The 14,551-nt window shown below is 59.8% G+C and overlaps 1 protein-coding gene across 1 annotated transcript in view; it reads left to right on the forward strand.

Moving 5' to 3' along the window:
- The window catches only part of CPXM1 (carboxypeptidase X, M14 family member 1), a 19,824-nt gene extending 5,531 nt beyond the window's left edge, over positions 1-14,293 (forward strand). Inside the window, exons 2-12 of the mRNA XM_057430899.1 lie at positions 4,446-4,585; positions 4,661-4,745; positions 7,391-7,541; positions 7,611-7,699; positions 7,811-7,934; positions 9,205-9,401; positions 9,475-9,654; positions 10,823-11,120; positions 11,196-11,335; positions 13,404-13,506; positions 14,049-14,293. Of these exons, the coding sequence (XP_057286882.1) occupies positions 4,446-4,585; positions 4,661-4,745; positions 7,391-7,541; positions 7,611-7,699; positions 7,811-7,934; positions 9,205-9,401; positions 9,475-9,654; positions 10,823-11,120; positions 11,196-11,335; positions 13,404-13,506; positions 14,049-14,290 (1,749 nt within the window). The 3' untranslated portion in view covers positions 14,291-14,293. The remainder of the gene's footprint in view (positions 1-4,445; positions 4,586-4,660; positions 4,746-7,390; positions 7,542-7,610; positions 7,700-7,810; positions 7,935-9,204; positions 9,402-9,474; positions 9,655-10,822; positions 11,121-11,195; positions 11,336-13,403; positions 13,507-14,048) is intronic.
- Positions 14,294-14,551: the final 258 nt, after the last annotated feature.

Raw genomic sequence — 14,551 nt, forward strand, 5'->3', positions numbered from 1 at the left:
TGTGTGTGTGTGTGTGTGTGTGTGTGTGTGTGTGTGTGTGTGTGTGTGTGTGTGTGTGTGTGTGTGTGTGTGTGTGTGTGTGTGTGTGTGTGTGTGTGTGTGTGTGTGTGTGGTGTGTGTGTGTGTGTGTGTGTGTGTGTGTGTGTGTGTGTGTGTGTGTGTGTGTGTGTGTGTGTGTGTGTGTGTGTGTGTGTGTGTGTGTGTGTGTGTGTGTGTGTGTGTGTGTGTGTGTGTGTGTGTGTGTGTGTGTGTGTGTGTGTGTGTGTGTGTGTGTGTGTGTGTGTGTGTGTGTGTGTGTGTGTGTGTGTGTGTGTGTGTGTGTGTGTGTGTGTGTGTGTGTGTGTGTGTGTGTGTGTGTGTGTGTGTGTGTGTGTGTGTGTGTGTGTGTGTGTGTGTGTGTGTGTGTGTGTGTGTGTGTGTGTGTGTGTGTGTGTGTGTGTGTGTGTGTGTGTGTGTGTGTGTGTGTGTGTGTGTGTGTGTGTGTGTGTGTGTGTGTGTGTGTGTGTGTGTGTGTGTGTGTGTGTGTGTGTGTGTGTGTGTGTGTGTGTGTGTGTGTGTGTGTGTGTGTGTGTGTGTGTGTGTGTGTGTGTGTGTGTGTGTGTGTGTGTGTGTGTGTGTGTGTGTGTGTGTGTGTGTGTGTGTGTGTGTGTGTGTGTGTGTGTGTGTGTGTGTGTGTGTGTGTGTGTGTGTGTGTGTGTGTGTGTGTGTGTGTGTGTGTGTGTGTGTGTGTGTGTGTGTGTGTGTGTGTGTGTGTGTGTGTGTGTGTGTGTGTGTGTGTGTGTGTGTGTGTGTGTGTGTGTGTGTGTGTGTGTGTGTGTGTGTGTGTGTGTGTGTGTGTGTGTGTGTGTGTGTGTGTGTGTGTGTGTGTGTGTGTGTGTGTGTGTGTGTGTGTGTGTGTGTGTGTGTGTGTGTGTGTGTGTGTGTGTGTGTGTGTGTGTGTGTGTGTGTGTGTGTGTGTGTGTGTGTGTGTGTGTGTGTGTGTGTGTGTGTGTGTGTGTGTGTGTGTGTGTGTGTGTGTGTGTGTGTGTGTGTGTGTGTGTGTGTGTGTGTGTGTGTGTGTGTGTGTGTGTGTGTGTGTGTGTGTGTGTGTGTGTGTGTGTGTGTGTGTGTGTGTGTGTGTGTGTGTGTGTGTGTGTGTGTGTGTGTGTGTGTGTGTGTGTGTGTGTGTGTGTGTGTGTGTGTGTGTGTGTGTGTGTGTGTGTGTGTGTGTGTGTGTGTGTGTGTGTGTGTGTGTGTGTGTGTGTGTGTGTGTGTGTGTGTGTGTGTGTGTGTGTGTGTGTGTGTGTGTGTGTGTGTGTGTGTGTGTGTGTGTGTGTGTGTGTGTGTGTGTGTGTGTGTGTGTGTGTGTGTGTGTGTGTGTGTGTGTGTGTGTGTGTGTGTGTGTGTGTGTGTGTGTGTGTGTGTGTGTGTGTGTGTGTGTGTGTGTGTGTGTGTGTGTGTGTGTGTGTGTGTGTGTGTGTGTGTGTGTGTGTGTGTGTGTGTGTGTGTGTGTGTGTGTGTGTGTGTGTGTGTGTGTGTGTGTGTGTGTGTGTGTGTGTGTGTGTGTGTGTGTGTGTGTGTGTGTGTGTGTGTGTGTGTGTGTGTGTGTGTGTGTGTGTGTGTGTGTGTGTGTGTGTGTGTGTGTGTGTGTGTGTGTGTGTGTGTTGTGTGTGTGTGTGTGTGTGTGTGTGTGTGTGTGTGTGTGTGTGTGTGTGTGTGTGTGTGTGTGTGTGTGTGTGTGTGTGTGTGTGTGTGTGTGTGTGTGTGTGTGTGTGTGTGTGTGTGTGTGTGTGTGTGTGTGTGTGTGTGTGTGTGTGTGTGTGTGTGTGTGTGTGTGTGTGTGTGTGTGTGTGTGTGTGTGTGTGTGTGTGTGTGTGTGTGTGTGTGTGTGTGTGTGTGTGTGTGTGTGTGTGTGTGTGTGTGTGTGTGTGTGTGTGTGTGTGTGTGTGTGTGTGTGTGTGTGTGTGTGTGTGTGTGTGTGTGTGTGTGTGTGTGTGTGTGTGTGTGTGTGTGTGTGTGTGTGTGTGTGTGTGTGTGTGTGTGTGTGTGTGTGTGTGTGTGTGTGTGTGTGTGTGTGTGTGTGTGTGTGTGTGTGTGTGTGTGTGTGTGTGTGTGTGTGTGTGTGTGTGTGTGTGTGTGTGTGTGTGTGTGTGTGTGTGTGTGTGTGTGTGTGTGTGTGTGTGTGTGTGTGTGTGTGTGTGTGTGTGTGTGTGTGTGTGTGTGTGTGTGTGTGTGTGTGTGTGTGTGTGTGTGTGTGTGTGTGTGTGTGTGTGTGTGTGTGTGTGTGTGTGTGTGTGTGTGTGTGTGTGTGTGTGTGTGTGTGTGTGTGTGTGTGTGTGTGTGTGTGTGTGTGTGTGTGTGTGTGTGTGTGTGTGTGTGTGTGTGTGTGTGTGTGTGTGTGTGTGTGTGTGTGTGTGTGTGTGTGTGTGTGTGTGTGTGTGTGTGTGTGTGTGTGTGTGTGTGTGTGTGTGTGTGTGTGTGTGTGTGTGTGTGTGTGTGTGTGTGTGTGTGTGTGTGTGTGTGTGTGTGTGTGTGTGTGTGTGTGTGTGTGTGTGTGTGTGTGTGTGTGTGTGTGTGTGTGTGTGTGTGTGTGTGTGTGTGTGTGTGTGTGTGTGTGTGTGTGTGTGTGTGTGTGTGTGTGTGTGTGTGTGTGTGTGTGTGTGTGTGTGTGTGTGTGTGTGTGTGTGTGTGTGTGTGTGTGTGTGTGTGTGTGTGTGTGTGTGTGTGTGTGTGTGTGTGTGTGTGTGTGTGTGTGTGTGTGTGTGTGTGTGTGTGTGTGTGTGTGTGTGTGTGTGTGTGTGTGTGTGTGTGTGTGTGTGTGTGTGTGTGTGTGTGTGTGTGTGTGTGTGTGTGTGTGTGTGTGTGTGTGTGTGTGTGTGTGTGTGTGTGTGTGTGTGTGTGTGTGTGTGTGTGTGTGTGTGTGTGTGTGTGTGTGTGTGTGTGTGTGTGTGTGTGTGTGTGTGTGTGTGTGTGTGTGTGTGTGTGTGTGTGTGTGTGTGTGTGTGTGTGTGTGTGTGTGTGTGTGTGTGTGTGTGTGTGTGTGTGTGTGTGTGTGTGTGTGTGTGTGTGTGTGTGTGTGTGTGTGTGTGTGTGTGTGTGTGTGTGTGTGTGTGTGTGTGTGTGTGTGTGTGTGTGTGTGTGTGTGTGTGTGTGTGTGTGTGTGTGTGTGTGTGTGTGTGTGTGTGTGTGTGTGTGTGTGTGTGTGTGTGTGTGTGTGTGTGTGTGTGTGTGTGTGTGTGTGTGTGTGTGTGTGTGTGTGTGTGTGTGTGTGTGTGTGTGTGTGTGTGTGTGTGTGTGTGTGTGTGTGTGTGTGTGTGTGTGTTTGTGTGTGTGCATGGTGAGTGCACGGCACGGGTGTGCTGTGTGTGTGTGTGTGTGTGTGTGTGTGCATGGTGAGTGCACGGCACGGGTGTGCTCTGTGTGTGTGTGTGTGTGTGTGTGCATGGTGAGTGCACGGCACGGGTGTGCTGTGTGTGTGTGTGTGTGTGTGTGCATGGTGAGTGCATGGTGAGTGCATGGCATGGGTGTGCTGTGGGTCTGTGTGTGCGCATGGGGGGGGTGTGTGTGTGTGTGCATGGTGAGTGCATGGTGAGTGCATGGCATGGGTGTGCTCTGTGTGTGTGTGTGTGTGTGCTGTGTGCATGACAGGGTGTGCTGTGTGTGTGCTGTGTGCATGGTGTGTGCCCGGCACATGTGTGCTGTGTGTGTGCATGGTGTGTGTGTGTGCTGTGTGCATGGTGTGTGCATGGAACTTGTGTGCTCTGCGTGTGCATGGCGTGTGTGTGTGCATGGTGTGTGTGTGTGCTGTGTGCATGGTGTGTGTGTGTGCATGGTGTGTGTGTGTGCTGTGTGCATGGAACTTGTGTGCTCTGCGTGTGCATGGCGTGTGTGTGTGCATGGTGTGTGTGTGTGCTGTGTGCATGGTGTGTGCATGGAACTTGTGTGCTCTGCATGTGCATGGCGCGTGTGTGTGCATGGTGTGTGTGTGTGCTGTGTGCATGGAACTTGTGTGCTCTGCGTGTGCATGGCATGTGTGTGAGCATGGTGTGTGTGTGTGCTGTGTGCATGGTGTGTGTGTGTGCATGGTGTGTGTGTGTGCTGTGTGCATGGAACTTGTGTGCTCTGTGTGTGCATGGTGTGTGTGTGTGCATGGTGTGTGTGTGTGCTGTGTGCATGGTGTGTGCATGGAACTTGCGTGCTCTGTGTGTGCATGGTGTGTGTGTGTGCTGTGCGCATGGTGTGTGCATGGAACTTGCGTGCTCTGCGTGTGCATGGCGTGTGCACGGTACCTGTGACACTCGCACAGCACGTGACACACATGACGTGCGCACAGCCCACGTGCCCCATGCAGCGCATGCATGCCCTGTGCCTGTCACGCACCACGGGCCCCACATCCCCCCCATGCGGTGGGCGCCGGGGCTGGGGGCAGGTCCCTGCATCCCCCCCCATCCCTGCTCCCCCCCCAGTCAGGGCTCTACGATGGGGACTTCTACGACGGGGGCTGGTGCGCGGGGCAGGAGGACGCGGGGCAGTGGCTGCAGGTGGATGCCCGCGGCCTCACCAACTTCACCGGCGTCATCACCCAGGGCCTCAACTCCATCTGGACGTAAGGGACGGCGCAGGCAGCCGGGGGGGGGGGGGGGGGGGGGGGGGGGCACCCCCTGACCCTCTCCCCTTGCAGGTACGATTGGGTGACGTCCTACAAGGTGCAGGTCAGCAACGACACCTACACGTGGCACCCGTGCCGCAACGGCACCGAGGAGGCGGTAGGTGCCCGGGGGCAGGGGGAAAGGGGATGGGGACCCCCAGCACCCCCGGTCCCCCGGGCAGAGCGAGGGCTTGGAGGGGTTTAACCATGGGGGGGTACCCGCAGCAGGGGTTAACGGCGCTGCTTGGCGCTGGGCTCTGTTGCCTTTGGCTCCCCCATCCCAGAGCATCCTGCAGCACTTCCCTCCTGCACAAAGGCTGCTTGTCCCCGCTGCCAGCCCCCCCGGCACACGTGTGAACACGCCAAGGGCTCACACGTGTGAACATGCCAAGGGCTCACACGTGTGAACATGCCAAGGGCACACACGTGTGAACATGCAAAGGGCTCACAAGTGTGAACACACCAAGGGCTCACACGTGTGAACATGCCAAGGGCTCACACGTGTGAACATGCAAAGGGCTCACACGTGTGAACATGCCAAGGGCTCACACGCATGAACATGCCAAGGGCGCACACGCATGAACACGCCAAGGGCTCACACGTGTGAACATGCCAAGGGCTCACACGTGTGAACATGCCAAGGGCACACACGCATGAACACACCAAGGGCTCACACGTGTGAACATGCCAAGGGCTCACACGCATGAACATGCCAAGGGCTCACACTTGTGAACACGCCAAGGGCTCACACGTGTGAACATGCCAAGGGCTCACACGCATGAACATGTCAAGGGCTCACACGTGTGAACATGCCAAGGGCACACACGTGTGAACATGCAAAGGGCACACACTCGTGTACGTGGCACATCCGGCTGTGCCCAGAGGTGACCACGGCTGCCCCATGCCCAGGGCAGGGGGGGCTGCACACACAGGGGTACACGTGGGTGCAAGGACGGAGGTGGGGGAACACACGGGTGCTCCCATGCACAGCACAGGCACCGGTGCTTGGGGTCCCTGAGCCAGCACTGGGCTGGGGGGGGTTTGGGATCCATGCACTGGAGCGGGTTTGGGGTCCCCCTCTGCTGCATTTGGGGTCCCTGTGCCAAGAGGAAGCTTCGGGGTCCCTGTGCCAGGGCTGTGCTGGGGCAGGTTTGGGGGTCCCTGTATTGGAATGGGTTTAGGGGTCCCTTTGCCGCTGTCAGGTTTGGGGGTCCCTGTATTGGAATGGGTTTAGGGGTCCCTTTGCCGCTGTCAGGTTTGGGGGTCCCTGTATTGGAATGGGTTTAGGGGTCCCTTTGCCACTGTCAGTTTTGGGGGTCCCTGTATAGGAATGGGATTAGGGGTCCCTTTGCCACTGTCAGGCTTGGGGGTCCCTGCACCAGGGCTGTGCCAGGAGCAAGTTTGGGGTCCCTGTGTCAGGATGGGTTGGGGGTCCCTGTATTGACCAGGGTTTAGGGGTCCCTGTGCCAGGGCCGCATCAGGGGCAGGTTTGGGGTCGCTGTGCTCATCCCTGGTCCCCTCCCCTGCGGGTGCTGGGTGCCGGTGCTGGGGGGCAGAGCAGCAGCAGCAGCCTCAGCCCTGCGGCTCCGCTGGGCTCTGGCTCCTCCTCGGCAGTGCCGGGACCATTCCCGGTTCCCAGCCCGTGTCTGCTCCTCGTTAGGGGCTGGAGCGGGGCCAGGGGAGGCCGGATGCGGCCGCGGAGCCTGTAACCCCTCGGGTGCCGCAGCGCCTCCGCTGACCCCTCCGTGCGCAGCCCCAATGCCCACAGCCCCCATCCGCACATCCCCATCCTCACAGCCCCCCAATGCACAGCCCCCCCTTCCCACAGCCCCCCCATCCCACTGCTCCCCCTTCCCACAGCCCCCATCCGCACATCCCCATCCTCACAGCCCCCCATTGCACAGCCCCCCCATCCCACTGCTCCCCATGCCCACAGCCCCCATCCGCACATCCCCATCCTTACAGCCCCCCAATGCACAGCCCCCCCTTCCCACAGCCCCCCCTTCCCACTGCTCCCCATGCCCACAGCCCCCATCCGCACATCCCCATCCTTACAGCCCCCCAATGCACAGCCCCCCCTTCCCACAGCCCCCCCTTCCCACTGCTCCCCATGCCCACAGCCCCCGTCCCCACATCCCCATCCCTTCATCCCCCCATTGCACAGCCCCCCCATCCCACTGCTCCCCCTTCCCACAGCCCCCATCCCCACATCCCCATCCTCACAGCCCCCCACTGCACAGCCCCCCCCCCCAGCCCCACACCTCTGTATCCCCCATCCCCACATCCCCCACAGCACCCCTTTCCCACTGCTCCCCCTTCCCACAGCCCCCATCCCCACAGCACCACATCCCTACAGCCCCATCCCATCCCCATCCCCCCACAGCACCACATTCCCCATGCCCCACCCCATCCCCACAGCCCCCCCATCCCATCCCATCCCCACAGCCCCCCCATCCCATCCCCTCCCATCCCATCCCATCCCATCCCCACAGCCCCCCCATCCCATCCCCTCCCATCCCATCCTCTTTCATCCCATCCCATCCCCTTTCATCCCATCCCCTTGCATCCCATCCCCTCCCATCCCATCCCCACAGCCCCCCCATCCCATCCCCTCCCATCCCATCCCCACAGCCCCCCCATCCCCACAGCCCCCCCCATCCCATCCCATCCCCTCCCATCCCATCTCCACAGCCCCCCCATCCCATCCCATCCCCACAGCCCCCGCATCCCATCCCGTCCCCTCCCACCCGCGGTCCCCCCCAGGTCTTCCCCGGGAACAAGGACCCCGAGACTCCTGTTCTGAACGTGCTGCCGGCGCCGGCCGTGGCGCGGTACCTGCGCATCAACCCGCAGTCCTGGTTCCCCAACGGCACCATCTGCCTGCGGGCCGAGGTGCTGGGCTGCCCGCTGCCCGGTGCGTGCCCGCCCCGGCCCCTGCCCGCCCCCCGGGGCTGGCTCCGGACCTGACCCTGTCCCCCCCCAGACCCCAACAACATCCGTGCCCAGCACGGGCAGCCCCAGCCCAGCAGCCGGCTGGATTTCCGCCACCACAACTACAAGGAGATGCGAAAGGTGCCGGCTCCCCGCCGCCCCCCCCCCCCCCGGGGCACCCTGGTGTGGGACCGGGGCTCTGCACCCCTGGGTGCCCCCGCACCCTGCCCCAGCGCCCTGTGCCTGCCCCAGCTGATGAAGCGGGTGAGCGAGGAGTGTCCCGACATCACCCGCGTCTACAGCATCGGGAAGAGCTACCTGGGCCTCAAGATGTACGTGATGGAGATCTCGGACAACCCCGGGCAGCACGAAGTGGGTACGTGACCTGCGGGGTGGGATCGGATGGGGTGGGACAGGATGGGGTGGGACAGGATGGGATGGGGTGGGATGGGATGGGGATAGGGATGGGGATGGGTTGGAGATGGGATAGGGATGTAATGGGGATGGGGATAGGGATGGGGATGGGTTGGAGATGGGATAGGGATGTAATGGGGATGGGGATAGGGATGGGGATGGGTTGGAGATGGGATAGGGATGTAATGGGGATGGGGATAGGGATGGGGATGGGTTGGAGATGGGATAGGGATGTAATGGGGATGGGGATAGGGATGGGGATAAGGATGGGGATGGGATGGAGATGGAATGGGGATGGGATAGGGATGGGGATGGGGATAGGGATGGGGATAAGGATGGGGATGGGATGGAGATGGAATGGGGATGGGATGGGGATGGGGATAAGGATGGGGATGGGATGGAGATGGAATGGGGATGGGATGGGGATAGGGATGGTGATGGGTTGGAGATGGAATGGGGATGGGATGGGGATAGGGATGGTGATGGGTTGGAAATGGAATGGGGATGTAATGGAGATGGGGATGGGGATAGGGATGGGGATGGGTTGGAGATGGGATAGGGATAGGGATGGGGATGGGTTGGAAATGGAATGGGGATGTAATGGAGATGGGGATGGGATAGGGATAGGGATGGGGAGGGGTTGGAGATGGGATAGGGATGGGATGGAACATCCAGGCTGGTGCAGGATGGGGATGGGCCAGCCTGGGACACCCAGGTGGCTGTGCAGACAGAGGGTGATGGGATGAGGTGAGGTGGGATGCCCAGGCTGGTATGGGTGGATGGGGATAGGATCAGATGGGATCAGATGAGATCAGATGGGGTGCCCATGGCAGTGTAGGATTGGGACGGGGTGTCTGCAGACACCCAGGCTGATGTTGGAAGATAGAGATGGGATGGGATAGCATGGCATGGGATGGGATGGCATGGGATAGGATGGGGTGGGATGGGATGGCATGGGACGGGATGGGATGGCATGGGATGGGATGGCATGGGATGGCATGGGATGGGGTGGGATGGGATGGGATGGCATGGGATGGGATGGCACGGCATGGGATGGCATGGCATGGCATGGGATGGCATGGGGTGGGATGGGATGTCATGGGATAGGATGGGACACCCGGGCTGGCTCAGGCAGATGGGGACAGTCCCCAGGGATGCCTGGGCTATCACGGAGCACAGGGGACCATGGCAGCCGTGGTCCCCTCACCACCACACCGGTGCCGTTCCCGCAGGAGAGCCGGAGTTCCGCTACGTGGCCGGGATGCACGGCAACGAGGTGCTGGGCCGGGAGCTGCTGCTCAACCTCATGGAATACCTGTGCCAGGAGTTCCGGGCCGGCAACCCCCGCGTGGTGCAGCTGGTGACCGAGACCCGCATCCACCTCCTGCCCTCCATGAACCCCGACGGCTACGAGACCGCCTACAAGCTGGTAGGGCCCCGCCGCCGGTGCCGGGGGCCGAGCACCGTCCCGGTGCCGTGCTGGTGACCCCCTCCCGCGGCAGGGCTCGGAGCTGTCGGGCTGGGCCATGGGCCGCTGGACCTACGAGGGCATCGACCTCAACCACAACTTCGCCGACCTCAACACGGCGCTGTGGGATGCTGAGGACAATGACTTGGTGCCCCACGAGTTCCCCAACCACTACATCCCCATCCCCGAGTACTACACCTTCGCCAACGCCACGGTGAGCCCCGTGCCGGTCCCCCTGTGCCGGTGCGCCGGGGATGCCCACCGTCCTGGGCATGCAACCCATGGGGTTTGGCCAGGGGGGTCCTGGCCACGGCGATGGGATGGGATGAGGACATCCAGGCTGGTGCAGGGTGGGGATGGGGTGGTTGGGGATGCCCGGGGTGGTGCTGATGGATGGGAAGGGTGGGGAGAGGGATGCCCAAGTTGGTGCCAGTGGATAGGGATGGGATGGGACACCCAGGCTGAGGTAGGGTGGGGATGGGGTGGCTGGGGATGGGCTGTGTGGGAAGGGGAATGGGGGGACAGGGACGCCCAGGCTTGTGCAGGTGGATGAGGATGGGACGGGATGGGATGGGATGGGATGGGATGAGGACACTCAGGCCAGTGCAGGTGGATGTGTACGGGATCCGCGATGGGACGAGGACACCCAGGCTGGTACAGGATGAGGACAGGATGGGATGAGGACACCCAGGCTGGTACAGGATGAGGATGGGATGGGATGAGGAGAGCCAGGCCGGTGCAGGATGAGGATGAGGATGGGATGAGGACACCCAGGCTGGTACAGGATGAGGATGGGATGGGATGAGGACACCCAGGCTGCTGCAGGATGAGGATGGGATGAGGACACCCAGGCCGGTGCAGGATGAGGATGAGGATGGGATGAGGACACCCAGGCCGGTGTAGGATGAGGATGGGATGGGATGAGGACACCCAGGCTGCTGCAGGATGAGGATGGGATGGGATGAGGACACCCAGGCCGGTGTAGGATGAGGATGGGATGGGATGAGGACAGCCAGGCTGCTGCAGGATGAGGATGGGATGGGATGAGGACACCCAGGCTGGTGCTGGATGAGGATGGGATGGGATGGGGTGGGATGGGATGGGATAAGGACAGCCAGGCCGGTGCAGGATAAGGACAGCCAGGCCGGTGCAGGATGAGGATGGGATGGGATGAGGACACTCAGGCTGCTGCAGGATGAGGATGGGATGAGATGGGATGGGATGAGGACAGCCAGGCCGGTGCAGGATGAGGACAGCCAGGCCGGGGCAGGTGGCTGTGTACGGGCTCCGGGCTGGGATGCCCAGGCTGCCAAGGGCTGGAGCTGCGGCGGGGGTGGCTGGGATTGGGAATTCACCCCCAGGACCCTCCGCGGTGCCCGCAGGTGGCGCCGGAGACGCGGGCGGTGATCGACTGGATGCAGCGGTACCCGTTCGTGCTGAGCGCCAACCTGCACGGCGGGGAGCTGGTGGTCACCTACCCCTTCGACATGACCCGCACCTACTGGAAGGCGCAGGAGCTCACCCCGACGGCCGACGACGGCGTGTTCCGCTGGCTGGCCACCGTGTACGCCACGTCCAACCTGGCCATGGCCAGCGAGGAGCGGCGCCTCTGCCACTACGACGACTTCACCCGCTACGGCAACATCATCAACGGCGCCAACTGGCACACGGTGCCCGGCAGTGAGTGCGGAGGGGACGGGGTGGGGGGGCGACAGGGATGGGGACCCCCTGACCCCCCCCTTGTGTCCTGCCCAGGCATGAACGACTTCAGCTACCTGCACACCAACTGCTTCGAGATCACCGTGGAGCTCTCCTGCGACAAGTTCCCGCACGCCTCCGAGCTGCCGGCAGAGTGGGAGAACAACCGGGAGTCCCTCCTGCTCTACATGGAGCAGGTCAGCGATGGGGGCACCCGGGGGTCCGGGACATGGGGGGGACACTGCGGGGGCTGAGCGGGACACGGCTCGGGGTCCCCAAACACCCCAAGGCTCCATCGTCCCCCATGCACCCTGCAGCGTGTGAGGTGTGACCTGCACCGGGGTGCGTGTGTGCATGTGTGTGTGCACATGTATTCATGTGTGTGCGCACGTGTATTCGTGTGTGCACACGTGTACTCGTGTGTGTGCGCACGTGTACTCGTGTGTGTGCGCACGTGTATTCGTGTGTGTGCGCACGTGTACTCGTGTGTGTGCGCACGTGTATTCGTGTGTGTGCGCACGTGTATTCGTGTGTGTGTGCGCACGTGTATTCGTGTGTGTGTGCGCAAGTGTACTCGTGTGTGTGCGCACGTGTATTCGTGTGTGTGCACACGTGTATTCGTGTGTGTGCACACGTGTACTCGTGTGTGTGCGCACGTGTATTCGTGTGTGTGTGCGCACGTGTATTCGTGTGTGTGCGCAAGTGTACTCGTGTGTGTGCGCACGTGTACTCGTGTGTGTGCGCACGTGTATTCGTGTGTGTGTGCACGTGTATTCGTGTGTGTGTGCGCACGTGTATTCGTGTGTGTGTGCGCACGTGTATTCGTGTGTGCGCGCGCACGTGTACTCGTGTGTGTGCGCACGTGTATTCGTGTGTGTGCGCACGTGTATTCCTGTGTGTGCGCACGTGTACTCGTGTGTGTGCGCACGTGTATTCGTGTGTGTGCGCGCACGTGTACTCGTGTGTGTGCGCACGTGTATTCGTGTGTGTGCACACGTGTATTCGTGTGTGTGCGCACGTGTATTCGTGTGTGTGTGCGCACGTGTATTCCTGTGTGTGCGCACGTGTACTCGTGTGTGTGCGCACGTGTATTCGTGTGTGTGTGCGCACGTGTATTCGTGTGTGTGCGCACTCGTGTGTGTGCGCACGTGTTCGTGTGTGTGTGTATTCGTGTGTGTGTGCACGTGTATTCGTGTGTGTGTGCGCACGTGTATTCGTGTGTGTGTGCGCGTGTATTCGTGTGTGCGCTCGAGTTTACTCGTGTGTGTGTGCGCACGTGTATTCGTGTGTGCACACGTGTATTCGTGTGTGTGTGCGCACGTGTATTCGTGTGTGTGTGCGCACGTGTATTCCTGTGTGTGCGCACGTGTACTCGTGTGTGTGCGCACGTGTATTCGTGTGTGTGCGCACGTGTATTCGTGTGTGTGCGCACGTGTATTCATGTGTGCACACGTGTATTCGTGTGTGTGTGCGCACGTGTATTCCTGTGTGTGCGCACGTGTACTCGTGTGTGTGCGCACGTGTATTCGTGTGTGTGTGCGCACGTGTATTCGTGTGTGCACACGTGTATTTGTGTGTGTGCGCACGTGTATTCGTGTGTGTGTGTGTGCGCGTGTATTCGTGTGTGTGTGCGCACGTCGTGTGTGTGCACACGTGTATTCATGTGTGTGTGCGCACGTGTGTGTGTTCGTGTGTGTGTGCACACGTGTATTCGTGTGTGTGTGCACGTGTATTCATGTGTGTGTGCACACGTGTATTCGTGTGTGTGTGTGCATGTGTGCACGTGTATTCGTGTGTGTGTGCGCACGTGTATTCGTGTGTGTGCGCACGTGTATTCGTGTGTGTGTGCGCACGTGTATTCGTGTGTGTGTGTGCACGTGTATTCATGTGTGCACACGTGTATTCGTGTGTGTGTGCGCACGTGTATTCGTGTGTGTGTGCGCACGTGTATTCGTGTGTGTGTGTGCGCACGTGTATTCGTGTGTGTGCGCACGTGTATTCGTGTGTGTGTGCGCACGTGTATTCGTGTGTGTGTGCGCACGTGTATTCGTGTGTGTGCGCACGTGTATTCGTGTGTGCACACGTGTATTCGTGTGTGTGTGCGCACGTGTATTCGTGTGTGTGCGCACGTGTATTCGTGTGTGTGCGCACATGTATTCGTGTGTGCGCACGTGTATTCGTGTGTGCGCACGTGTATTCGTGTGTGCGCACGTGTATTCGTGTGTGCACACGTGTGTGCCACCGGCTCGGGCCCGTGGTCCTCAGGTTCACCGTGGGATTAAGGGGGTAGTCCGGGATGGAGACACGGACGAGGGAATCGCCAACGCCATCATCTCTGTGGATGGCATCAACCACGACATCCGGACGGGTACGGTGGGATGGGGATGGGGGTGGGAGTGGATTTGGGGATGGGATTGGGGATGAGGATGGAAATAGGCCTAAACTGGGAATGGGGATGGGGATAGGAATAGGATTGGGGATGGGGAAGGGAATGGGATTGGGGATGGGAATAAGATTGAGGATGGAAATAGGATGAGGCTGGGGATGGGAATGGGACAGGAATAGGTCTGGGAATGGAACTGGGAAGGGGATGGGAATGGGATGAGGTTGGGAATGAGGATGGGGATGGGAACACGATTGGGGATGGGAATGGGATGAGGTTGGGAATGAGGATGGGGATGGGAACAGGATTGGGGATGGGAATAGGATTAGCCTGGAAACGGGGGTTGGGACAGGAACGGGATTGGGACTGGAAATGGAGGTGGGAATGGAATGGGGGTGGGCTGGGAACAGGAACAAGGATGCGAACGGGATGGAGATGGAAGCGGGATGGGGCTGGGCACGAGGACGGGACAGGGCACGGGAAGGGGGAGCAGGATGAGGCCCTGCAGGCGCATCCCCCCGCCGCAGCCTTCCACGGGGACTACTGGCGGCTGCTGAACCCGGGCGAGTACGAGGTGACGGCGCGGGCCGAGGGCTACGAGGCGGCCACGCAGCCGTGCCGGGTGCCCTTCGAGAACGTGCCCACCCCCTGCAGCTTCCGCCTGCACCGGGCCCCGCGCCCGCGGGGGAGCCGCCTGCCCCCGGACCGGCCGCTGCGCCTGCAGCGACAGCGCCTCCGCCGCCTGCGCGCCCAGCGCCGCGCACCGTGACCGGGCGGCCGCAGCCCCGGGGCCGCGGGCTCGGCGAGGGGCAACCGGGGGCCGGGGGGGAGCCGGGGCCGGAGCGGGCGCTGCCGGGGTCACCGCAGCGCGGGCGCTGTCCAGTAAAGATGGGTGCGCTGCCCCGGGGCCGGCTGCAGCGGGTCTGTGCGGAGCGGGAACGGGAACGGGAGCGGGAGCGGGAACGGAAAATGAAGCGGGAAATGGAGGGGGAACGGGAATGGAGCGCGAATGGGAACGGGAACGGGAGCG

Source organism: Pezoporus wallicus, unplaced genomic scaffold, assembly GCF_028554395.1.
Source record: "Pezoporus wallicus isolate ANWC-B61680 ecotype Strahan unplaced genomic scaffold, APGP_CSIRO_Pwel_v1 contig_12332, whole genome shotgun sequence".
Classification (NCBI taxonomy): domain Eukaryota; kingdom Metazoa; phylum Chordata; class Aves; order Psittaciformes; family Psittacidae; genus Pezoporus; species Pezoporus wallicus.